Genomic DNA, 27,666 nt, shown 5'->3' with positions numbered 1-27,666 from the left:
GCCGTTGACGTGGAGCACCCGATGGGGTTGACGGGGGGTCTTCAAGTCAACTAGGTAGGTGGTCTGGCCTCGACGCTCCACAATCTTGTACGGACCAGTCCACAGGTCCTGGAGGGCACTAAGCTCCCCAGGCTCCATGACCTACACCTTCTGTCCAGCGTCCAACTCTACCGTCCGAGCGTTGCGGTCATACCACTCCTTCATGACGGATTGGCTAGCCTCTAAGTTGTCTGAGGCTTCCTTCCACAGCTTGGCCATCTGGCTGCGGATGCCAGCATGTAGCTGACAACATCACGGGGAAGCTTCTTCGAAGTCTTCTCCCACCCCTCTTTGACCAGACTGAGGGATCCCCTAACGGGATGGCCTTAGAGCAATTCGAAGGGGCTGAACTCGACTCCCTTTTGTGGTACCTCGCGGTATGAAAACAGCAAGCAAGGGAGGAGGATGTCCCATTTCCGCCTCAGGTCTTCTGGCAGACTCCGGATCATCCCCTTCAAGGTCTTGTTGAAGCACTCTACGAGCCCGTTAGTCTGGGGGTGGTAAGGAGTGGAGAACTGATAGGTCACTCCGCACTCCTTCCACATGGCCTGCATATAGGCCGACATGAAATTTGTGCCTCTGTCCGACACCACGACCTTGGGGAATCCCACTCGGGTGAATATCCCCATAAGGGCCCGCGCCACCACAGGTGCTGTAACGGTCCTCAGAGGGATGGCCTCCGGGTACCGAGTGGCTTGGTCCACTAACACCAGCATGAACCGATGTCCCGCAGCAGTCGGAGGGTCCAATGGCCCAACGATGTCTATTCCGACCCGCTCGAAAGGGGTCCCGACCACTGGGAGCGGTTCCAATGGGGCCTTCAGTTTGGTCCCCGTCTTGCAGCTGGCCTGGCAAGTCTTGCAGGTCTAGCCGTAGGTGGCAAAGGCAACCCTCATCCTAGGCCAATAAAAATGTGGGACTAGCCTTGCAAAGGTCTTGTCCTGGCCCAGGTGTCCAGCTAAGGGTATCTCATGCGCCAGTTCCATCAAAAAGGCCCTGTAGCACTGGGGGACCACTAAGGTCCTCGATGATCCATGCACCAGAACCCTTGGCTCACTGTATAGGAGGCCATCCTCCCAATACACGTGGTAACTGCCGGTCTCTTGGTTGACCGCTTGGGCTTGGGCCTGTCGCCGCATGCCTTCAAGCGTGAGGCACTCTTTCTGCCCCCGACAGAATTCCTCCCGGGTAGGCCCCCCTTCCGCATGCCACTCGGCAAGGGTCGGCAAGTCCCCCACGGGAACGACATCAACCTCCACGGACTCCGGGTTACCTCAGCGGGCTCCCCATCCATCACACGGGGTGTGTCCTCCACAACACTCTCCTCTGGACTGGCATTGGGTTGGGCCATTGTTTCAGGCTCCAACCCGGGTTGAGCTTCTTGCCGGGCAGCCATGGACCGCGTGACTCCGCACGTCCACCCTGGTGGTCCCAGCATCTCATTAAACTCCACTTCCTTCTAGGCGGTATGTTCGAGGTCATTACCGAGCAGACAGTCCACAGGCAAGGCAGGGCTCATCGCAACTCTCAAGGGACCTGACACTCCTCCCCACTGAAAGGGAACATGAGCCACCGGATAGTAGCTCATACTGCCGTCAGCCAACACGGCCGGATGGTACACATCAGGAACAACCTGCTCAGGGGACACCAGCCGCCTCACTACGGTGGTCATGCTGGCTCCTGTGTCCCTCAGAGCGTCCACCTCCTCCCCATTGACCTTCACCCTCTGCTGGTACTTAGCAGTATTCGATGGTAATGGCGTCACTGGGACCATCTCTCTATCCCCAAGTGAAACCAGGGTCAGGCCTGTCCACTCCCCTTCCCTATCTAGGGGCAGCTCCAACCCAAGCGCTACACTAGCCACCCCGGGACTCTTGCCACCAGTGGGGGCTGGGGGTCGTTTGCCACACTGGGCATCTCCCTTGTAGTGTCCGACCTCTCCGTATTCATAGCACCGGACCACTTTTGGCTGCTGACTCTTGTCAGGGGAAGCGGATTTTGGGGAACGGTTCTGAGGTGGGGTACCTACTCCTTTCCCAAACTGTCTAGTTTGTGGGCCTCGTGAGAACTCCGATCTTTTATCTCCACCCTCTTTCTTCTGAGGGGCGCCCTGTCCGCCTTTTGGGCCATCTCCCCCGGGGCCCTTGTGTGACACCCGGGTGCTAACCCAGTATCCGCCTCCTTCACAAGCTCACGGGGATCAGTAAGCTTGCGGTCCACCAGATGTTGGCGTAGCTCTGAAAAACCCTTATCCAAGAGGTGCTCTCTCAAAAAAAAGTTATACAGACCCTCAAAATCATGCACCTCGCTGTCACGCACCCAACCATCCAGAGCCTTACGGGCATACTCAAAAAATCCAGCCAATTCTGTGTGGACAGCTTATGGCTGCCACAAAACCTCTGGCGATACCTTTCAGGGTTGAGGCCAAAATGTTTGATAAGCGCCTCCTTCATGGGGGTGTACCTAAACTGGTCTGCCTTTTCCAGATACAGGAGGGTGTCCCTGACGTCAGGAGGTATATACCGGTACAAACCACCTCCCCAATGTTTCTCAGGCACCCCATGGGCAGTCAAGGTCACTTCATACGCCTCCAACCACCTGGCAATGTCATCCCCCTTGGTGTAGCTCGCTATCACCTCCTTAGGTAACCAGAATCTGGGCTCCTGCTGAGCCTCTGGTACGCTGCCACCATTAGGACTTCCTGGCGCACCTTTCTGTAATGCTCTCAGCTCCATTTCTTTGAGCTGAAGCTCCTGTGCCAGCTTCTTTTCCTCCATAGCAAACTGCTTATCTTCTCTCTCTCTCTCTCCCTCTGGTGCTCTAACTTGGCAAGCTCCCACCTAAATCGCCTCTCCTCCTTCACGTCCTCATACTCCTGCGACGATGCACTCTCCCTAGATACACTACTCCCCTCCCCGGAACGTCTTCCTGGCAATACATTGTCTGACATGTCAATGTTGAGTAGGCCTGGGTCTTCCTGAGTGTCCGCCTCCCCGTGTGTGACCTGTTCCCCATCCTCTTCCGCCTCTTGTGGGTGGGCCCTTACCCATGCCCTCAAGGCGGCACAGAGCTCTTCTTTAACAGCTCTCGTCCCCACAGGCACCCCCATCCCCTGACAAAACTCCCTTAACTGCACTACAGTGTACCTATCAAGGTCAGCCAGCTGGAACTCCATTTTGTCAGGTGGGGACCCAGACAACCTGAAAGAAAAAATTCTAGGACGTAGGCAACAATGCTGGGTCAACACCGGTTCCTACACACTTTGCAGACTTAGACAGTGGTGACAATTAGATTTGCTTGCAGCACCACAGGTGTCCAATTAATTGGAGCGCACTCTGTCCCACTGGAGGGTGTTAAGTAGCTACAGGTCCTGGATCCCACCGCTCGCCAGCAATGTAAGAACTGGGGCCACCAGCTCTCCAGGGGGTAGCATGGCTATAGCAGGAAGGCAGCCAGGGGCTTGCGTGTAAAGCAGCCACTTAACACACTCATCCAATGACACACAGTGGGCGCAATAATGGAGACCACACCAGTAGTTGTATTTGAAAATCAAGATCTTTTATATAGACTTTGGATCAAGCAAGTAATGCATTTAACTACTCATTAGTATTTCATTTAAGCATTTCATTAGACCGTTGCAGTAAGACTTGTCATTAAAATAATAACCAGCTCATCTAAGCAGTGAAACATTAAATAACATAGCCTGCCGCATCATACTCTTCAGCAGGCAATGAGGGTACTTCCATAAACCTGGAGGATCCTACAAGAAGCGACCATAGCATTGCATTAAAGTACCACATTAAACCTCTTATGGACACCTTCTAAATTACACTTCATAGAAAGTGATAAAACATTTCAGCAAGTACTTCCAGTACAACAGATAACTTCAAAAGAACACAGCGACAAGCCTTTCTTTTTGTGAATACTGATCGTTTTGCGACTCAGCATCAGATCATCAGAATACCATTAGAATGAATCGATAAATGTCTCAGTTTGATCCCTTCAGGAGCTGTAGAAGCCCGCCCCTGTAAGAAATTCAGTACAATGAAGTAACTCACCCTTCCATTAATGGCTTGTAAATAGGGTGTAACCATGAACATTTCAGGCTGGATACCTGCATGCAAAACGATATAGGGGGGAAAGTGTCTATCCCCAGACCTCCTAGTTCTCGAGGCACATAAAGGGGGGGCCAACGGGGCCCTGTCTCAGTTCACCCTGGGGGAGGGGCGACCTCTGGCCTTACCCGGCCTACCGCCCTCCTCCCCCTGGGGTTACCTTGTACTTTCGGCCCTCCGGGGCCCTTGCGCAGTCACCGCTAACGGGGAGGGGTGTTCGACTCTCCTAGGGCCTCACTCGGCCCGACGCGGTGCAGGGGTGACTTCGGGGCACCAGCGCCGGGGCCGGATCAAGATCAGCGTGGGGGCACAACCGGAGGGGGCTCTCTGGCTCCGCGGCCCTCCTCCGAGGTGAGACGCGGCTTCCCCAAGCGCCGGGCCTTGTCAGCGGGGCCCGGCGGTAACAACCAATGGTGATGCAGCTTGGGCGGGGACGCGGCCGAGGACGCGGCGGCGCTCCCGCTCACGTGACGGGGCCCAGGCAGGCTTCAGGCCTAATGCGGCCTGACGATCTCGATGCGGCGGCCCTCTTCTGGCACCGGGGGCGGCCGAGGGGGCTCAGTGTCGGCGCTAGTCACAGCGCGGGTCAAGCGGCCACAGGACAGGCCAGCAGCACCTCTGAGGCGTCATTTGGGCGGCGCTGACGCCGCGGGGGCAACTTTCCTCAAGGGCCTCAGGGCGCCAAGGTACAGCGCGAGCGCCAGTCCCGGGAAGCGCGTGGGGCTTCACAGCATGGGTCACCCGGGGGGGGGGGGAGGCGTGAGGGACAATCTCTGACACAGAGCTGAGCAGTGGGGGGTCAGAATAGAGCGTTTCTCTCTCAGTCACTCAGCAGATTGGGTCTGCAGGAGGCAAGGCGACCTCTAGCCTCCTGACAGGACAGACAGTCTCACCCACAGCGCTGACCAGGGGGGTTCAGGATAAAGCGTTTTTCACACCGTTCCACAGGGACAACAGAGCAGTTCAGTCAGGGGGAGACCAGGGGGGCTAGGAGGGCCCACTGCAGGCAGGGGGGTTTGCGCAGGGCAGCACAGTCCAGTACCTGGTCGATCCCTCAGCAGTCTTTGGGGAGTGTAGACTAGGGGGAGTGTAGACACTAATAAATGTGATGTCATCTGTCCCAAAGCCCCTTTACTGCCACCTATGTTCCGTTTGGGTCAATCCATGTGTGCTCTATCCTGAACGGCTGACTTTTCTTTATTAATATGGCAACCCCTATTGCTCCTGTAGAGAACCCCGTATATGCCAGTGTTGTGTATGCACTACGGCCCAAAAAGCCCCATCTTGTGCCCTTCAGGTGCGTTTCTTGTAGGAGAAGACCATCCAACTTTAACTTTCTACAGTACGCCGCCACCAACCCTTGTTTAACCTTATTCCCCATCCTGTTGACATACCACAATAAAACTGAATTTGGGGTCTGATTAGAAGTCATTCTTACTAAGTCTCATCGAACCATATGTCTCTCCCCGCTCTGGCTCTTCCTCAAACTTCTCTGAGTGTTTGCAACAGATACAATCCTGCATTTTTTCCAAATAACTGCGGTGACCCCTCGTTCCAGCCCTCCCCCTTCCCAGCACCCCCCCACACTCGTCACTCATCCAATCGACTCTCCCTCAGGTCAACATGACCAACTTTGTCTTTTTGGATCAGGAGAGGTCTGTCGCGCCCCCCCCCCACCCCACCCACCCCCCAACTGTTAAACCTTCAAACTCCTCTCCATCCCCCCAGACCCTCTGTGAGAAAACTATACGCCTCCTTCACACCTCCAAACGTCCAAAGTCTCAATTGCGGCGTCTCAGACTGTTTTCAAGGCAAGGGGGTGTGCCACCAAACAAATCAATACAAAAAATGAAAATCACACCTGAAAAAAAAATCGAAACTATAAAAAAAGGGGGCACAAACAATCAACTAAAGGAAAAGAGGAGGGAAACAGAGGGGAAAAGGAAAAAAAAAGAAGAGGGGCGGGGAACGAAGGAAAACACCAAGGGGAACGAATCAAATTACTCTCAAATACACCAAAAGAAAGAACTGCACACGTGGGGAAGTGTGAGAGCTCTTCAGTCTGCTTACGGCCCTTTCAGTTCTCTGTGCCCAGTACTGCTCATCATTCAGTAATGTCTTCCTGTCTTGTTTGTGTTTCTGCAACAGTAGTCCTGTCTGTCTCTCCTGGGTTCTCCAGGAGAATAATGTTCTGCATAAAGGGATGGTCCTCCTCCGAGTCAGTGGTGATATCCTGGTCTGTACAATTTGCAGACCTCTGTTGAGCTGCTTCTTCCCTTCCTGTTCCCTCACGAGGCAGGTCCCTTCGGGAAATGCTTTCCGAGTCTGAGGCTCTCGCAGCCTGGCCTGTAGCCCCTCTGGCTCCATACGGTGTTGTCCTCTTGTTATGCTATGTTATGTTAATATTATTTTTATAGCGCACAGCTGCCCCAGCCAAGGGGCGTCCTCTCTGTTTCTCCATTCAAGCCTCTGTCTGGGGCCTATTACTGCGTCTGATCGGTGCTGGACCCCGGCGGCTCCAGCATATGGCGTTCTTCTATTCAGTGCCAGGCCTCCGGTGTAGTAAAGAACATTGTCTTAGTTTGATAGATCACCTTGAGTTTGGCCGGGAAGAGGAGCATGTAGGTGATTTGCATCTGTCTTAACTTGTCTTTGACCGAGTCAAACCTTTTGCGCTGTTTCTGGACCTCACGCAAATAGTCTGAGAACACCAGGATTTTGGTGTTATTCAGCCGGATTTCCCCTTTCTTTCGTATTCCTTGGAGGGCGAGGTCACAGACCTGATAGTTGAGGAATTTTTGCTATCAGCGGTCTTGGCGTCGCACCCACCGGAGGCCGAGCCCCGGGTATGCGGTGTGCTCTCTCAATGATGAAGCACAGCGAGAAGTTTACCTATGGTAGCGAGTCCAGTATCCACTGCTGCAAAAAGGCACCGGCATCCGTGCCCTCAGTGGTCTCCGTAAAGCCAATAAAGTGGAGGTTGTTTCTCCGTGCCTTATTTTCAGCATCATCGACCCTCCATAGCACGTCTTTCATATCAGTCGTCAATTCTTTGACCTCCTTCCGGAGTGTATGTGTGGTGTCTTCCACTTCTGATATTTGTTGTTCTGCCTGCGTAACTTTTTCGGAGACTTTTCGTACATCTTGACGGAGCAGTTTGACGTCTATCTTAATGCCATCAATCTTACCCTCCAGTGCCTCACTAGAGGACTGGATCACCTGAAGAAGAACATTGTATGGTGCATCCATGGTCCCCTGCAGGACTTAGCGAATTTGTCCACCTTCCCCTGTTTCCGTGTTTTAGGGTCTTTGTCTCGCGCCATTGGTACCCATGTTTCTCAGTCCTGCATTCTGTAACCGCACCGCTGATTTTCACCTTTCGAATTCTGTCAGGGAGCCCAGCTCCGGCTGTAGATTCAGGGTATTGCCTTCCCTTATTAGTATTGTTCGTTAGCGCGCTACGTGGCACCCCAGGGCGAGTCAGCTTAGTCCACCAGTCTCTTCTTGGCTGTCCGTCTCAAAACTTATTTCCCGGTACGGACACTCCCTGTGCCTGCTGGTAGCACCCCGCATCTTGTGCCAGGTGAGTTCACTGTACCACTGTCACACTGCCCAGGCCAGTTTCTCTGGTCTCAGGATGGGCTTGCGCCCCAGCAGTTGCTTCTCGGGGGTCTTTAGTAGGCACCTAACTGTGGTGGGTGTTGTCCCCACTTCACCGGGACCACCCTACCTCTTTAAGGGCCTTGATATGTGTTTCTTGGCCTCTCACGGGGCCGCACAGCCACCTGGTCTCTCTGGCCTCTCAGTGGGGGGTGGGATGTCACATGAGCAACGATCTGTGTCTTCAAAACTGTTCTCAGTCCACTCGGCGTGATCCCTTGGGCATCAGGTCATGCATGTGTTGCTGATCCCCTCCCCCGGCCGCCCCCCCCCCTGCCAGGGGTCGCGTTAGCTGAGTTCCACCCCAAGCAGGGGCAGCGCGGCTTGCCTCACCCTCCTCTCCCCTCCTACCGTGTCAGCTTTTGTCGCTGCACCGCTCTCAGGGCGCCAAGTTCCGGTCCCACAGCTCACCCGGGCCTACTTCTCTCGCTCCTGTGCCTCAGCCCAATGTATGTGGTCGCTCGGCACTCCGCTATGCACTCTCTCTCCGTCTGGGTGCTCCCCTCCCTTGACCAACAGCTGCCTTCATCCTCTCGACTTTGGAGGTCGGGAGGGATCGCGCCTCGTCCTCTGCCTTTCTTCGCCGCCACTCACCCCTCCCCCCACACCCCCCAGGTGCTCTTTCAGCAGTGTGCAGACGAATGCAGCCGGACCGAGGCCGCCACGCACCACTAGCCTCCCGTACACACTTGTTGCGGCGGCCCGGTCCTCAAGGAGGCGGGGGGGAGAAAAGAGAACCTCGGCTCGGACAGCCCTCCGGGTGTTCTCAGTGTCTCTGTGCCTTCCCCAATCACACAGCTCGGCACCTCCGCCTCAGGCTCTCCTCCGTATCTCGTGCTACGACATTCCTCTCGGCGCCATCTTGCCTTCCAGGCGAGGTCTCCTCTGCGCGTCGGTTCTCCGGCTACAGCGGAGCAACGCGGGCGCTAACGTCCCTCTCTACTGGCGCACTGTGTACCCCTAAACTCGGGTCGGGAGTGCAGGGCTCTAGGATGGGTATGAGCTCAGGATTATCTCCGAATCAGTTTTGGGGTTGCGGAGCTCCGGCAGGACACGTTGTGTCCACCATGCTGCTGGTCACGCCCCCCTGGACCATACTTTGTTGTGCATAGAGAGACACATGCCTGCAAGAGAATCCGGGTGTACCCGTTGTCAAATGTCCACCAAATAGTCATCTCCAATAATGGAATTTATCTGGGCCGTGGTTTTAGAATGTAGACTACGTTCTAGTCGCCCGCCTCCCCAAATTACCGTTTTGCCCCCTGTTTTGAACACGTCCTCACATGCCTTACAGTAGAATTCAAGGTCATCGGTGTTCGGGCCATACACTGCCACCATTTTGATATTCTGCCCTCTGATATGTCCTTCTACTAATATGTATCTGCCTTCTGGGTCTGTTCGGGTATTTGTGGTGATCCACCCCAGTTCCCTACGGATCGTTACTCCCCTTGAGTAGTTCGAGTATGTTGCTGCATATGTGTGTTTCCATCACCTTGAGTGTAGCTTAGTCAGTGATGCAGTTGTGAGGTGAGTCTCCTGCAGGAAACACTCATAAATGTTATGTTTAAGTAAAAAGGATTGCACTAGACGTGCCTTTCTTTGGTCATGTAACCCACAAATGTTCCAGGTGAGGAACAAAATTGGCGTCATGTCCAAGCTTGCAATATACCTTCCAGTGTATCTATACTCACTGTTATGTTTGAAGACTGGTTTATGACTTTTTTAATCTTACCTGTCACCTAACTCATAGCAAATATACCTGAGAACTGTGCTGGACTCACATAGGAGTTAGGTTGTACCCTAGTGTCGCAAACATTTATCGACTCTTGGCAACCCACCAACTAAACTTTAAAAAGTGTTCCCCTCATTCCCCCCACACCAACCCCCCAATCAGGTTGTGGTCCCATGCTCTCCCCCTACACCCCAACCTACTAACATATTGGTGCATAATAAAGCGAAAATTCACCCCTGGGGGACAAGTCATCACAGGCGAACACCTTCACCGGAAACAGTGAGGTGGCCAATCAGTTAGGTGCTCTGTGGACTCCCACTGCAACAATAGTTCTGCAATAATGTTGAAATGAGGAACTGACGTTTCATGATGTCTTGTTGGGGAGCACAACCGGGTCAATATTAAACTGAAGCAGTTACTCTATTCAGTCTAATCCAGGGCCTGAAGTATGTATGTCAGTGGGGGTACTGCTCTCCCTGGTTAATCATTGCCGCTCAGAGTGTCACTTTCTCTCCCCCTGGATGGTGATGAGCCTGTATGTTTCAGGTATGTGAGGTTTTTAACAAATTTCAGCACCAACTTCACATCCACAAAGTGTTGCTTCCCTTCATTAGTTACACGTAGTTTCGTCGGGTAGAGAAGTGTGAGAAGTGTGTAAGGAACTTCTGCCTTCTGCTGCAAATGCTTCCCCGGGAGAAATTCTCTTTGAGCCGCTTGCACACCGGCGGTGAAGTCAGGGTAGAAGGCTAGTGTATTTCCTTGGTGTTGGATACTGCCTCGTTCTCGTGCTAGCCGCAGGATCATGTCCCGGCCCCTGTAATTTAATATTCATGCTATGATAGGCTTGGGTGTGGCCCCATAGGGGGTTTGGGTCCCAATAAACAGTGGGATCTCTCTGCAGATAGGTCTGTTCCGAACAGTTCTTTTATAAGGGTTTCCAGATATTTTTCCATTGTCGACATGGTGGTTGTTTCCGGCACCCCTCGATGCACATATTATTATTGCGAGAGCGTGCCTCAAGGTCCTCATTCTTGGGTCTTATGATCGAGAGGACCTTTTCTATTTGAAGCATCTGCTCATTGGTATCTACCTGAAATTCATGAACATCGTCCTCTCTGTTTTTCAGAATGTCTATGCGAGTTTCTTGATCTAGCGGGCCGATTAGGCAGCTATTTTGCCCTCAATGGTCTTAAGGCTAGACTGCAAGTCCGGTAGTATGGTGCAATGGTCCATGTCTGTCTAGCCAGCTTCCTCTCTTGGTGCTGTGTCGATGTCCTGTTGTGTCTCTGCCTCCATGTGTCTCGTCTGCCTTTTGTTGTCGAAGTTAAGTTTGGTCTTCTTGGCATCTCCTTTTCCCATTTTTTATTTTATTTTCTTCCAACTAGTTTCGGAGAGAGAAAAGGCTGCGGCGAAGTGGCCCCTTCGTTATGGATGTTGAGCGATTTCTGGCTTGTTTTCACACCTCTGTGCCAGTTTATCTTCTGCACTGGGCTGCATTATATGGTGAATTAGCTGCTCTGTTTCTGTGGGCATCTAGCAAGGGGTAATGTATTGTGCACAATCGTCCGCATACCTCGCCTGTATAAGAGTGGAGTCTAGACACACTAGTGGTATGTGTCTCTGCACCGTAGGGGTAACAAAGTCTCTGACCAGGCCGTCGCAGGTGGTTGCAGGTGAAGCAGCGCTAGGCCTCGGCAGTTCCACGATTTTTATCCCGGGCCAGCTGGCGCTGCCCGGGTGCCTTTGGTTGTACCTGTTGGTATAGGTCTCGAGGCAGCTGCCTCTGTCTCCAACCCCGCGGGCCGGCCCCCTGCCATAGTCTCCATGCACCACACACCGATGCAGGCTTCAGCCCCCCTCCGCCTCATTCAATGACGTTCGGGGTCAGCACAGCACATTGTCGCCGCCGCAGCCCCAGGCCTACACGACCACGCAGACCAGGGCTGGAGCCAGTACGTCAGACTCTCGTCGCAATGCTGAGAGAGGGGGAGGGCCTAACCAGGTACGCAACTTTTCCTCTGTAATTCTCGGTGCCAGTGGTTATTCCTGACGTTTCAGTTGCTGGCGCTGTGGATCGCCACAGGGCACCACAGATAATTGAATGCTCTAAGTGAGCTGCATCTTGCTGCATGGCTGGGTCACGCCCCCTAACCTCAGGGTATATTTGATGCCATAGTACAAAGTTCCTGCGATGACTCCATACGCATAGACCGAGTCCATAGGGCGACCCTGGGAGGAGGTCTAGGTTCCGAGGGTCCTCAGGACATCTTGCTATGTCACCACTTTTATGAGCACAAAAAGAGAATCTGATGGGCATGCGAGAAAAGGTTGTAAAATTTCATACAATAAAGTCAAACTTCAAATATTTTGAGACTTCTCTACCATCGTGTTACAGAAGAGGAAGGATTTCAAGCTGACCTTCTTAATTAAGAAAGGATTCTGATAGTGGGGGCACCCATTTCATATTATTTTCAATGGAAAAAAGGGTGTGAGTAGATAAGTCCTTCTTGGAAGCCTGTACCCTACTAGAGTTGTCTGCACTGCATGAGAAGGTGTGGGAGGACTGCCAGCTGCCTTGCTCTAACTGAAGAGTACCAAATGGAAGCAGATTCTGCGTATCGCTCCTTGTTATTTCCAAAGAGAGATATTATGTTACGTATATTTGTAAAATGCAATGTATGTGGGCGCGAAGGACCTCTGCGGAGATCGAGATGTCTGTATGGGTGGTGTAAGGAGATGCAACTGTTCAGGCAGGTAGGGCCTGAGTTGTGTAGTACCTCAAATGTGTGTGTGAGGAGTTAGAGTTGAGCACATTTGTGTACCGGGAGCCAGTAGAGTTTCACTGAGATGTGGTGTGATGTGAGGCGGTAGAGGATGAGTCTGGCTGACGATGTCTGGATGGTTTGTAGACTTATAGTGAGTTGTTTGGCGATCCTGGCATAGAAGGTGTTCCCATACTCATAATTGCTGGTGACTAGGGAGTGAGTGAAAGTTTTTCTAGTGTTGCTTTGGAGGCTTTTGCAGATCATCCTCAGCATATTCAGGGTGTGGAATCGGGATGCAATGATGTGCGTTTATGTCCAGTCCTGGCATGGGGTCTGGGTATGAATCCGAGTTCAGCCAGCCGCCAGTTGGAGGCCCATGGTAAGATGTTCTTACCAAAGATCACTACAAGCCAGTCCCAAAAACTATGGAAGAAGAGGATATATATGAATAGTCAAATTCAGGCACTTGAAAAGGATAGGGTTAATTGCTTATTGCGAAAACGTAACAACTGATTCTGTGCCTTGCAAACTGTAGACTAGACGGGCGCAGATGCCATATAGCAGAAGTCAGAGGCAGAGTTATGTGCACATCAGAGCGGCGTCTCTGCTATGACAGAGGAGTGCCTCCCCCGCCCCCCACCTGCCTGGTACAATGATCTTAATGCAGATCAAAATATTTTTTTGTCCTGTAGCCGAATCGTGGAGGGTGGGGCCACAGCACTGCAGCAGGGGAGAAGGAGTGGTGGGCCCTGATTTCAGTGCGCATGGTGGTTTGGCCAGCCAAACTGTCATGCGCACTGACATCTCTCCAACCCAGCTGTGCTGCTGGGTGGAGAGATCAGCAGGTACAGACTCCCAGTTCCCGAGGGAGTGCTAAATCAGTGTGCTCCGCCCAATCCCTACGCTGCTCTCATGATAAGAGCAGCATCGGGATTTGCTGAAGGGGAAGCTGGGAGCTTCAGCCTGTGCCAGCGGGGAAGCCCAGGGAGCAGCACAACGAGCAGAAGACCAGCAGGTACGTTTTCTTTTTTCAAATTAATTCAGCCCCCACTCTTTACGTGCTGCCTCACCAAATTTCCCTAACACTAGCCGCTACTGGTCCAGATCCAAATCTGAGAAAGTGAGTTTGTTTTCATGACTTCTGCAGCAATTTATACAAGAAGGAACCTTCTGACGTGGCCCAATGAAGGGAGCACCTTGAGAGTCCTTATCTCACTAAGATCTCCACAGAAGACTTATTGTGAATATCTCAAAATTCCTTTAGTAAAAGAAGAAATCTTATCAGCAATAATCAATTTACCCCACTCCAAAGCCCAGGGTCTATATGACAACTCAGCTCTGGTCTACAAGAGGTTCAGTTCTCATTTGCTCCTTCTTTTGGTGGATCTCTATCACAAGACTATTGCTGAGAAAAAAGGTGATGCCCTAGATGAGAGTATTATTGATTCTTAAACCAGGTAACCCTCCAACCACTGTGCCTCTTCTAGGCTGATTGCTTTACAAAATGTTGATGCAAAAATACTGACAGAAATAGTAGTAACTATATTACTGAGAATATTCTATGGAAGTGGTGAATCAGCCAGCCTCTAATTTGGGGACACAGACTAGAGAAAAAACTAAACATAGATGTACCAGGGAGGAAGGAATATGGTCCTGATCACCATAAGTAGATTGGGACTTCATGGATGATGCCCTTCATGAAATTAGCCTGGAAGAAAGTGTCCTGGATGGATCGTGGAGGGGTAGTGTACCCCAGAAGTGAAGATTCAAGTTAATGGTAGGCTCTTGCAGTGGCTGCACATCAGGTGGACCAGATGAGGATGTCTCCTCTCGATGCTTTTAATTGCTCTCACCCTAGAACCTCTGGCATAAAAGATTGGGGCTAATGTGCTTATCTAAGACATGTGTCAAGAGGAAGTTGAATGAAAACTTACTTAGTATTTTTATATTTTTAACAGATCCCATCAATTTCTTGCCCCCACTTTTCACATAACTCGCAGAATACAACATGGTGTCAGAGTTTAAAATTAACCAGAGCAAGAATTGAGGGCCTAAACGTATTATTTTGGCTTTAAAATAACAAATCTCATTAGGATGGGCTAAACACAATTGAATATTTGAGGATAGACCTAAGAAAGACCATAGCGGTATCCATGGTAGCAAACTTACAAAATCTTTAGAGAATTGTACTAACAGAATTGAATAGGTGGAATAACAACACACACTACTGGTGGCATTGTATACCTATCTTCAAGTTGTTGCTATTACTTCGAATTCTATACTTATTTCAAACAATGGCACTGCTAATGAAGAAAAAGTTCACAGATGAGATACAGCTTCATTGCATCTGCCAAGCAAAAAAGGTAGAATCATACAACGTCAGTGCTCCACCGGGGTCAAACAGGCGGGGCTGTGGGTACACAATTTCCTCAACTATTACTATGCTACACACCTCTGATACCTAGTAGACTAGACCAAAAGAGAAGCTGATAAAGGCTGGTTCATGGCAGACCACACATTGAGTAGTGGCTACATCTATGAAATTCCCTGCAACCAAATCCCATTGGGGTTTGAACTTATGAATTCCCAATTCAAGGGTGCAACTATGAGAGTGTGTGATAAACAAGCTCCACACACCATCTTGGGAGTGGGCAGAATAGTGAATTCTGGGTTAACCAGTGGCCACACATTGCAGGAAGTTGTCATCAGGCAGGAAGAGACCTGACAGCCGATCGGCTTGTAACCGGTGTTTACTATCCAACCCCCCCCCCCCTCCCCGAGGGCACTTTATGAGCATAAATATGGCACCCAGACCTCAGATTACATCTGGACTGGAGAGAGGACTGAAAAATAACTGCGCTGCTGCTCCCTGGACCTGGCAAGAGAGGCTGCACCTGCTGCTACTTAGACTAGCAAAGAGTGCAGACTATGCCTGTGTAGCCTGTCTGGTGGAAAAGTCGCTCCCAAGCATGAGGCAGAGGAGAACTCGAAGAACCAGTTGTATCACTTCCTGTTTCAGCTCCAGGTCCATAAAAGCTGAAGAAGCCTGTTATGCGAAGTCAGTAGCCTCAATCTCTTGACCACCGCTGACCGCCGGCAGGCAGCCTGGTAAACCAAGTCTCAGTGTTCAAAAGTTCACCCGAGTCTGCTGGACCTGGGAGAGTACTCTGAGTGCAGTTTGGTCGCCCAAGACAGACACTAGTCTTCACCAAAGGAAACTGCTCGTTTCACTGTGACCGGAGACTAGTAGCCCAGTGGCAACTAGACTTTTTCTATACCCACGAGAACTTGAAGGTACATTAATCCCCATGGGCAAAGTTGATCCACCAGGACCATGGACCGAGGAGTAGCCTGATGAAGGTCCTGCGTTGACTGCATAGCATCCTTAGCTTCTTTAGCATCCTGTATCTCTTGCATACTTCTACATTGAAGTTTATGGCAGTTCTCCCATAAAGCTTGAAAGAAGACTTGCGTCTTTGGTGACAAGGTAACTGCCCTACAAATCCTTACTGGCACCTTTGACTGCATTCTTGCCGGAGTTAGCGCCAAGCGGACAAGAGTAGTCGAGCACAACTTTGTAAAGGTTTTACAAAATTTTCGCTAACCGCAGCATTTGCCAATGCTTGTTGATGATTTGAGTGAAAAGCTGTGATGAATATTTTACCTAAAAAGCTATAAACCCTCCAGTGGATTATGTTCATTTTAGTTTTTTGTGTTGTATGACTTTATTTCATTGTTTTGGTACTTCTAATTGCTGTACACTTGTTCCTTTGTTCAAGCCTTACTACTGGAAAACCCACATCTACCCAGGGCTGAGCTGAAGGTTGTACAAACGAGCCTGACTGGACCCAAGATGGTATTGTGAGTCTATTACACAGAGAGGTATCACAGTCACACCATATAATACACCCCTTTCCTTACTGTAGATCACTGAAAAGGCTACTGTACGACAATATCACAGTGGTGATGCAGCATCTGTATTGGTAGTTGTTGGAAAGAGCATAGGTCAAAGCTGTGTGTGTTGCAAAAACAGCTTCTAGCCCCTTAGTTTGTTAACTCCATGCTCACTCATTGTGTGTCCGATCAAACCCTTCATTGAGCAAATGCCTTGCTGCGTAAAATACCCAATTTTGCAAAATGTTTTGCCATCCATATTTTGCTGATGGATATCTCTACATTGGGTATTACTAACAACTTCAAGACAGTTAAAAGTTCGTAGAATCCTGTGAAGACCGTTATGTTCATGCTGCACTTGAGTGCTCACATGCCTTAGCTAGAGAACACCACATTTGGTCACAAGGGGTTATATCAATATACATTAACCGAACTGAATGACTTTTGTTGTTTTACCAGTTTGAAGTACCAAGAGACAGGTTTGAGTTGTATTTTGCGTTATAGGTCTCAAATTCCTTCTTTTTGTGACCTGTGAGTACTTTGCAGAGGTAATCATTTTTCATGGTTCAAATTTTGTACAGCAATGGTGAACAGAATCTTAATATTGCTTTAATGTCTGTAGAAGAACACTTTGTCTGAAGAAATAATGATGTCTTCAGTTTTAGGTTCATGTTGTATATTTTTTGTTTATTATAATTTCTCCAACTGCTGTTGTAATTGAGTGTGGAAAACAATTTACTTCTATAATGTTGCTTGCTCAGTCTTTGGACTGGACAGATTATATGTCCTAATAGTTGCTGATTCCTTTCCTCTGTAGGTGGCACAAATGAAATAATTAAATGTCCAGCCAACCTTTATGAAGAGATTTCAAAGGAGCATCCCACAATAAGTAAACTAATGGATGAAATTCTCGGGTCTCGAGGAGTCCTCATGTTTTCCAGAAGCTGGGCTGTCGATATTGGAATACCGGAGAACAAGCATGTTGTGTGTGATGCTCTCTTGATAGCTTTAGATGCTTATCCAACCCTCTACACCATCTATCATGATCATAATAATTTATTTAATATTATGACGGAATATTCAAGATCTGTGGCTTATAGACTTAAACAAAAGATAGTAAATGTTGGAGGTTACACTGGAAAGGTCTGTGTAATTCCAAAACTTTTTAATCTTTATGGAGTGAGCAACTTTCCAAATGTTGATGGTATAGATCAAGATGTAGATAGGGGTGATACTCTGAAAGTGGAGTATCCTGACTCCTATAGGATAACTCAAACTGTAAATGATCTGCGGAAGGCCCTTGTGATAGTCTTGCTTAATTTCAGATCCCTTCTAAGTGACCAGCTTGGCTGCGAAGTTTTCAATTTACTCACCATCAAACAGTATGAAATCCTTTCCAAGAATGTCCGAAAGTCTAGGAAGCTGTTTATCCATGGATTGCCTGGAACTGGAAAGACGGTGATGGCCATGAAGATAATTGAGAGAATAAAGAATGTTTATAACTGCGGTTCAGAACAAATCCTATATGTCTGTGAAAACCAGCCTCTGCGAAAATACATAAAGTAAGAATTTCATTATCTGATATCTAGGTGCAGAATTTAGATATGGTATATGTGTTATTGTTATGCCAAGCAGTATGCAGAGTGAAGACACTTTATTACAAGAGGAAACACCATTGCGTAACACATGTTCATAGCTGCGGTGCCAACTGAGAAGAATTTTGAGTCTTTGAGCATTACAACATTGCATTAGGGAGATTAGAGAGAAAACATGGTGACAATATCATAGTCAAAATATCGACCTGTACAGACCTGCAATAATATTCACACCTCTTTATCGACTATTGCTATGTTATCATGGTTAGTAGATTGTGAGTAAAGAATATTACATCTACAATTTCCTAGCTATATTTACCTTAATGATATAGTGATTGTGAATATTGTGGAATCAATATTATTGCAGGTCAATATTTTTTATTTTGTTATTGTGACGTACAACTGTAAACAGATTTAAATTAGTATATACAATAACACATATCCCTTTTAAAACATGTAAAACAAAAAAATACAATGTCAACAAATACAGCAGATTAATTAATGTATTTCTATCTGCTATATTTTGGTTTGTTATGTGAACATAATCTTGCACGCAATCATGTGCTCTCCTCTTCCTGGTGGATCTTTTCATATTAGGTCAAATAGTAATCATCATCTCCATGCTAACACCCAACTCCACCTCCACTTTGCTCAAGAAGACTTGTTCTAAATTGTTTCATGTTTCAATTCAACTTCTTCATAGAATTGAGAGCACTTTTTCCATACTTACTTAGGAGTTTTTAGTCTTTACTCTCAAACCTTTCAGTCCACATCGACATTTGATTGAACATGATTTATATTTTCCTTATTATTATGAAACCTCCTCATCACCACTTCTCCACCCACACCACACCTCCCCTTCATTTTCTTTTAATCTTTTAAGAGTGAACTTTGTACCAACACATCCTCAGCTCAAAAGTTGAACAACAATACTTATGCCACCGAATTCAGTGCATGTAAGACGCCATACTCTTTCCCTTACCGCTTCCTTAAACTGTTCTACCTTAGACACACTTCAGCCTCTGTTAGCTTGAGGTGAACACAAGGCATTTGATCAATTGCAAATAAATTATCTTCTAAATACGTATTTATGACACATTGAGCATGTTAAAAATATCAGTACTTCATCATTTCATTTAATATTGAGGCTTCATCAAGCCGTCTTGGACACCTAGTGACTTTTCTAATTAATCTAAACGCAGTGATGCAGAAAAGTATTAAAATCTGGAGAATAGTGAAACACATTTTGGCAGCTCCACAAATACTTAACATATTGTGTGATTTGTCAGACATTACCACCAAACAACAGAGCTAACCCTATTCGGCGTTTGATACAGTTGTTCACATTAAGTTAAAATATATTTGGCCTTAACGATCTTGAGTAGTAGCACGCTAGAAAATTTGTGAAGGTTAACCATACATTTTTTAAATTGTTTTTTTTCTTGTGAACAGGAAATCCATGACACATTCAAAGCACATTTCTTGCTGATTAACTGGCATTAATATCCTCTCATAGTGAATTAATGTATAATTTTCTATAAGCTCCATACTTAACAAAATAACCAAATCATGCAACATTGTAGTCGATGAGCATATGATGACTGTGTTCCCGGTAGATCTTTGCCAAGACTTGTTCCGTTAGTGAAGGCCTTACAGTTTCTGCTGCAGTGTCTTAGAATTTTATCTCGTAAAGCACCATTTTTACCCAAAGGGTGGTGCCAGCTATGTGGAGTAATAGCCCTTATTATGTAAAGGTCATTGTTCTTTGAACTGAGATAAGTTAGGTCTGATTCTACTCATGTCCCTTATTTCTGCTAACTTGTTTCTCCTGACCAACAGGTTGGGTTCCTAAATTGAGGACCATTTTATTGGTATACAGTGGTAGGCTGCTGTTACCGTTATCTTCTGAAGATATGTCTCTACTTCACTTGTCTGCTTGATACTTTTCCAAAATGAAGTGGGTAGTTCAGGAGGTACCTGGTGAGAAGGTTCACTCTCATATTCCTTGCTGTTGGAAGGACTTTTTTCCAAGCGTTTTGTGGATTTCAATAATCCATATCATGTTCAAACTCACATGAATAAGATAGCAAATTTAAAGCTTTCTATCCTACAGCTCAAAAGGGAATTTTCAGTTTTTACATTTGGGCACAATATTCATGTCTACGTAAGTAGGATAAATGCCTGCATATTATATAGAATATTGATAGGGGGGTTGACCCAGTTAAAGTTACAGGGACCTGGGTTAGTAAGCGAGTAAAGCGAAGGGGTCCCAGTAACAGGGAGACATTAACCAAAGAAATAGAAATAAGTCAAATCAACAACACTTCAGTCCACATTGTTTAATTCACAATGGGATGTTATAGTAAATATACGTAATTTACACAATAATCAAGCATTGGTTAATTACAGTGCCCCAAAGGGTAGAAGCGGGGAGGGAAATGTGATAGTGATGGGAGTTGGTGAAGAAAGGAAAGAAGATTCTTAGGTGACGGTAAAATCAACAATTGAGACTTGTTTCGCACAGTTACAAAATCTGTACCAAAAGCAGGACCGACAAGTTCATGTATTTTTAGACATATATCATACTCCAAATGTTCAATAAATGAAACCAATGGGGTGTGGAGTTGACAGTGAAAGGCAATCAGATGTCGACGTTTCGACCCTCGTACGCGCAGATATTGTTATAATCTTGCTGTGGGGTCTTCATAAGGACTGGAGGGTGGGGGACACGTAACCACAAACGTGGTGTAAACAGGACCCGGTTTAGCGTGGGTTAGATGTCAATTAAAAGGAAAGATCAAGATGTTGCCCAAACGCTGTTCATAGTGATTCCACGAATCCAGGGGGGTCCATTGTTACCATCGACAATATATAATCAAAACGCCGTAGCCAGGACACGTCCGGCAGAGATCGTGTTCATAGGCAGTCGGGCGGCGGTGCTTCAAAGGCTGCGTCGGTCACGGAGCTAATCCGGCTCAGGTCTCTTCTCGCAGTCGCAAGTCAGAAGAGACCTGAGCCGGATTAGCCGGATTAGCTCCGTGACCGACGCAGCCTTTGAAGCACCGCCGCCCGACTGCCTATGAACACGATCTCTGCCGGACGTGTCCTGGCTACGGCGTTTTGATTATATATTGTCGATGGTAACAATGGACCCCCATGGATTCGTGGAATCACTATGAACAGCGTTTGGGCAACATCTTGATCTTTCCTTTTAATTGACATCTAACCCACGCTAAACCGGGTCCTGTTTACACCACGTTTGTGGTTACGTGTCCCTCACCCTTCAGTCCTGATGAAGACCCCACAGCAAGATTATAACAATATCTGCGCGTACGAGGGTCGAAACGTCGACATCTGATTGCCTTTCACTGTCAACTCCACACCCCATTGGTTTCATTTATTGAACATTTGGAGTATGATATATGTCTAAAAATACATGAACCTGTTGGTCCTGCTTTTGGTACAGATTTTGTAACTGTGCGAAACAAGTCTCAATTGTTGATTTTACCGTCACCTAAGAATCTTCTTTCCTTTCTTCACCAACTCCCATCACTATCACATTTCCCTCCCCGCTTCTACCCTTTGGGGCACTGTAATTAACCAATGCTTGATTATTGTGTAAATTACGTATATTTACTATAACATCCCATTGTGAATTAAACAATGTGGACTGAAGTGTTGTTGATTTGACTTATTTCTATTTCTTTGGTTAATGTCTCCCTGTTACTGGGACCCCTTCGCTTTACTTGCATATTATATAAGCATGAACAACTGTTGTTCTCCTGGGTCTGATTTTTAGCTTGAAACAGCTTTCAGCCAGTGACTGTGTAACTTGCTGTTGAATAATATTTGTGTCATTGGGGCAATAATAGTCTTTGTGGTTGTCCAAAGCCATATATATAGTACAAAGTGCCGATCATGTCCAACTTCTCTGTGACCACGTCCAGGCATATCAGCACAACTAAATCTTCCTGGGTCCCATCCCTAATTTCAAGGAGGCTGTATCTCTCAAAAGGTCCGCCAAAGTACCAATCTAGGCCCACTGCTCTTATCTCAAAAGTATGTTGGTAAGTTTGTACCGCCTGTCTCCCTTCTTTTGAAAAGTAAGTAACATTGCATCTCAAGCTCATGATTATTTGGTCCTCTCACTTCCTAAGTGGTCTTCCCATGCAATACCTTCACTCAGCTTAGAGCCTGGGATTGACATTTTGTTAGTTTTGACTGACACTTAACTTTCAAGTCATATTTATCTGCCTTTTTGCCAGTGACCGCAGGGCAAGATCAATGAACCTGCTATCAGGTTTTTTGATCTAGAGAAAAGGCTGAGCAGATGCACCTTTGGTTGGGATTGAAACGATCCATCTGTTGCATCGTTTAAGGTGCATTCTATAATTTCCCAATATTTTGTTCGGGCAGTATAGTCCTACAGCATATGGTGAAGGTCTACTTCTATTCTTCCACATCTCAGTCAGAAATGTACACCCAAGGATACGTATTGCTAAATTTGTCTGTGGTGAGATAGGTTCTATCCGCCACATTCAGTTGGATCCGTTTGAACGTACATTCCTGGATATTCTGTGTGGTTTGCTCTGTATACAATTTCATTCTGTCACCAATGTCCTTATCAACATCTATCATCCAATTCTCCCTGAGGTCCTTTAAGGAGCATTTTGACATTTTCATGGGCACCTGAAACAATATTATGCATGGGGCTAGGGTCGAAAAGAGATGGCCACTCAAAGCAGCAGGATTTAATACCCATCCGTCCATTATGACAATTAGAGGGTTCCAGCATGGTTATCAAATTACCTCTCTGTTATTTAAAAAGAAAATGTATTTCCCAAAGAGAAGAGCATACAAAACAATCATTATAATGTAACAAGGACAATATAGCAAGATAATTTGGTTTGACTACCCAATTAGGGGAATTAACATAGTGAATTAAATAAAGACAGTTACATAACATAAAATATTCTCATACCCCTGAGGCAGTACCATTTTGTTGATCCTAACAAGGTAATACTTCCGTTACATGCTACCAGTCTTGCACGGCCCTTAGCTTCAAACTCAGCTGCCCCGGATATTAGAAGTCAGCGAATTATTGCCCATCCACTTGCCTGGGTCTAACCAGTCCTCACCTCACAGAGAGCCAGTCAACCAATTCACCATATATTTTTACTCCGCTTCTTTGCTCCCCTATCCTTACAGTTATACAGTATCAAATGTCTTCTCAATATCTGTTGACATGACTATTGCAAAAAAGGTTAGTGTTCTCACCCATTTAGAACCTGAAACAAAATCCTGGGATTGTATCATGATCCCGTTTTCTGCACTGAACCATCTCAGAAGAGATCCATGCATTTCTTTCTCGCGACTTGAGTGCATACATTAAATCGAAATATCACAGAGTTAGTGCATGTTTTGCTGACAGCAGAGTTCAGAAACACAAAGAGACAATTACTTCCCTGTGTGCCTGTGCTTTGTTGTCTGCAAAACATACACTAACTCTGTAATATTTGGAGTTAATGTTTGAAACTCAAAACGCAGAAAAGTAGCACACAGATCCTGATCCTGATTAGAGGTGGGCAGAACTTGTAGGGTTTCACTTTGCGCAGTTCAACAAGCGGGGGAAAAATAGACAATTTGGCACAAGTAAAGCGAGCAGTGCAGAAAAATCAGCATGAACGGCACCATGCAGTGCGTGAGTGCCTGGCCATTTCAGTTGATTTTGCTGCCGCTTCAGTAGAAAATATACTTGATGGGCAGCAAATATACTTGAGAAGCCGCCCTCTGACTGCGACCACCTGCATTAGAAAATGACACTAGGGGATGCCAAATTTAGCTAGCACACGCATTTCTAGAGCCTCATTGTAAAAATCTTCCTCCATGCAGCGATCAGCCGAATTTGTAGTAATGTGGAGTCACCAAATTCCACCAATTCATGGGCAGAATGAAACATTCTGCCCACTTTATTTTTTCCTAAGTGCTTTTCCATTTGTCAAAACTGTTTTGATAAGGGTGAATCATTTGAGAGAGCACTGGAAGAAGGCTAGTTACTTTTTTACCATTGAAAAGGGGCAATCACCAAGATTTGTGGTGGGACACTATAAGACCTTCTTATGTTGTTCTGGGCAAGGATTGTTACTAAAGAGCCAATTAATGCATTTTCAGCCATATAGGCGCCAAGAGCTGAAAGGTTTCCTGTAGCCATGTGTTTTACTGCAGCATTTATTTTAGCCTCTTCTCTATCGGCCAACATTTCCTCTGAATTAATAGGTGGCAGTGTAGCTAAGTCTTCTCTATTTATATATGCTTCTAGTACACACTCATGTTTATCACATGATGCTTTGTAAAGATCACAGTAAATACTTGATTCATTTCAGTCTACAAGTACTCTTCTGACCCTGTGTCATGGGTATGTATGTGATAGAACACCCTCTTATTTCTGTCATATCCATGCCAGGAGTCTCCTAACTTACCAGTCTCATGGAAGCTAACCTAGTACGTTGTGCAGTCTAGACATCTTGAAAATTCCATGAGGTGAGCAAGCCACATAATTCCGTCCCTACAATTCCCTGTATCGGTGATTTCTCCTCTTTTCTACCTACCTCACCTTTTGTTCCTGTTTGTCTATATGCCCAATCACATGTGTAGCTCCCCTTAATGTTCTGATACAGTGGCTCCACATTACTACTTTGAAGCCTCTAATTCAAGTACTGCGTCAGAGGATGTGTGTTCATTTTTGTGTGGTGTTACGAAACTGGGTTTGATCCATGTAAGGTTAAACGGGGTAGGGATGAGACGAACTATACCACAGCATTATTTTGTAATAAGGCACATAAAACTTAATACAGACAAATTACTTATATTTTCAAAAAGACAAATTACTGGCACAAAAACTTTGACCAAATAGACTTTAAAACAAGAACATTTACAGAAGGATCGTAATCCAAAGTCGTTTTCACATAGGAAAGTGCCCCACATATAAATCAATCATAACATAAAAAGTGTCCAACATGAAATTACAAACCTGAGGGGCCCTTTTTGTGTCTGGAGTGCAAATTCTTTTAGTCCCCTTCTTGGTTTTGTTAAAGTCCTGCTATTATGGAATCATCAATTTTTTTTTTTAGAAACTTATTTTATTATGCCAATTGTTACATAACATTAGGCGCACCCTATCTCAGGAAGCCGTCGACATATATTAAACCACAATATATTGAAATTGACATCTCATTTACAATATTCGTGTGTAAAACAAGTATAGAGCAATAAACGTTTCCCATTCTAAACTCCCCCCATTGTGCTGCAACCATATCATGTCCCCAATCTCTGAAGCTACCCAACCACTCCATAGAAGCCACATCTTCACACAGCCCTCTGTCCCACATCCTCCGATATCCATGTCAAAGCATAATTTTCCCCTTGGCCCGTTGGCTCCAACCAATGGCCCCGGTATTCAGCCCATTTCTTCCAAATTTGTGAATGTTTCTGCGGGCACCCCCTAGCCTTGAACACTGATTGCTCCATACCAATGCAAAAGTCCAGCCCCTTTTACCAAGTAGATAGTTTCGGTGAGGCCGTTGCCTTCCACATTTTTGCAATAAACCTCTTGGCTAATGTAAGCCCTAAAAGTAAAAGTTGGCGTTTATACAGGTTACCTCCAATTCCCTTCATAATGTGTAGTATACTTAATCTTGGTGATACAGGGATATCCCAGGCCAGCACTTCCGCAAAGCACGCCCTGACTACCTCCCATAAAGTAGTGATTACCGGCAAATGCCATATCGTGTGCATAAAGGAGCCCTCTGCGTGTCCACATCGCAGGCACTCCGGTGAAGCCATCAATCCCGCTTTCCAAAGTCTCTGGCTTGTATAATAGACACAGCGCAGGTACTTGAAATATATCAGGCGCAACCGAATGACTATCGCCGCCCCATGCGGGGAAGCTAATGACTCCATCCAATCGTCTCCAGCTAACTGACCCAGGTCCATTGTCCATGCCTCTCTTAATGTATCTAATGTGGTGGGGCTGTGCGTCACCAGAGACTGATACATTTTGTCTGTTTTGTGTTCCCCTAGGTCCCCCATGACCACCTTCGCTTCAATTGGACTGTATTTGGGGAGGGCATCTACCTCGGCAATACTGGGGGAGATAGCATGCCTAAATTGAAGGTACCTGAAAAACTGGGTTCTAGGCATGTCAAATTATTTTTGGAGGTCCCGAAACGATTTCAGTGTTGAGCCTTTCATGACATCCCCCAAAGTCGAAGTTCCTATGTTATCCCATCCCCGAAATCCCACCAGTTTAGTCAACTGTGGCAGTCTCCCATTATGCCACAGCGGGGTCTCCCCAGGTAGCCTACCCCACCATCCTATCCTACGGAGAGATTGTTTCCACCACCTAAACACCACCTGGGATGCGGGCAGTAGAGTTCAAAGCTTCGGACATGAGTACCGAATAGTGTGCAGGGTCGAATCCCCCAACAGCCACTGCTCCACTGCGTATGCCGGATCTCATCTGTCCCCGTACCACCACTCGATGAGTACCAGAAGGTTTGAAGCTACATGGTAGGATTGGATGTCCGCGATGGCAAGTCCCCTGCAATACATCGATTGATAGCAAGTCCGCAAGGCCACTCGGGCCATGCCCCCGTCCCATAAGAATTGTCCCAATGCCGCATTCACCTATCTGAACGATGCTTGCGGGACCAGGTAAGGATAGTTTTGCAACTGATATAGCAATCGAGGAAGGGAGATAATTTTAAATATGGCTGATCTCCCATATAGAGAGGGGGCATGTGCGACCACGTCTTTAATTCCTCCTTCCACTCGTGCCCACATTGAGGTGATATTCTTCGCCCACGCAATGGATTGCGAAGCCGACAAAAAGGCCCCCGGATATTTCACCCCTTCTGTTACGGTCACCACTTCCGACACCCAGGCACCTATTTCATCAGCCCCTTTTAGTGGCCATAGGATGGATTTTCGGGTATTCATGAAGAGGCCCAATGATTCGCCAAATACCTACATGATTTGGAGCAGTCTCCGGCCCGTCCTATTGGGATCTTCAGGAAAAACAGGACATTGTCCGTGTAGAGAGCAATGCGGTGTGACACCTCGCTGGACCATTCAAACCCCCCTATTTGGGCGTCCATTCTCACCAACGCTGCCAGAGGCTCCTTTGCCAGAGCAAATAAGTAAGGGGACAGGGGGCTCCCCTGCCGATTGAAAATTTAATTTATTTATTTAAGACGTTTTATATAGCGCTGGCCGGACCCGTTGGTATTTGGAGCGCTTTACATCCATTTTTCTTGCAGGAGTCATAAACTAGAGCCTGTTATCTTGTCATACATATTGGTTCGGAAGTACAAGTGTGCTGATCAGTATTAAGGTAGTACGTAAGCCCTGAGATCTCCTCAATTAGGGCACGTTGTCTTGGGCTGAACCATAGCAGTTTTTAGGAAAGATGTCAGACACACATCCTGCCACCCTCACTGATGCCTTAAGGTCTGTATAGAGCAGTTTTACATATGAAAGGAATGTAGGTCCCAGATTCAACCTGCTAAGAAGGGCAAACAGATACACCCAACTCAGGGAATCGAATGCTCTATCCATGTCCACTAGGAGCACAGCAGCCGATCCCTCATAGGTTTCGATAGCCGCTATAGCGTTGCGAGCTCAGTGGATATTGTGACGCCTGGCTGTTTGGGGCATAAATCCCGCCTGATCCGGGTGAACTAGTTGCGCTATATGTAGCTGCAGGCGATTAGCCAATGCCTTGGCCAAAATTTTGGCCTCTACATTTAGTAAAGAAATGGGGCTGTATGACACATGCTGGTCTGGAGGCTGCCCTGGCTTGTGGAACA

The 27,666-nt window shown here is 47.1% G+C and overlaps 1 protein-coding gene across 1 annotated transcript in view; it reads left to right on the top strand.

The window, feature by feature from the left end:
* The window catches only part of LOC147729845 (schlafen family member 13-like), a 116,421-nt gene that overhangs the window by 53,520 nt on the left and 35,235 nt on the right, over positions 1-27,666 (top strand). The window contains exon 3 of the mRNA XM_086954041.1: positions 17,023-17,767. Within this exon, the coding sequence (XP_086810167.1) occupies positions 17,023-17,767 (745 nt within the window). The remainder of the gene's footprint in view (positions 1-17,022; positions 17,768-27,666) is intronic.

Source organism: Lissotriton vulgaris, chromosome 2_1 (genome assembly GCF_964263255.1).
Source record: "Lissotriton vulgaris chromosome 2_1, aLisVul1.2, whole genome shotgun sequence".
Lineage (NCBI taxonomy): Eukaryota > Metazoa > Chordata > Amphibia > Caudata > Salamandridae > Lissotriton > Lissotriton vulgaris.
The sequence above is the reverse complement of the archived record's forward strand: the minus strand, read 5'-3'. Positions and strand labels throughout refer to the sequence as shown.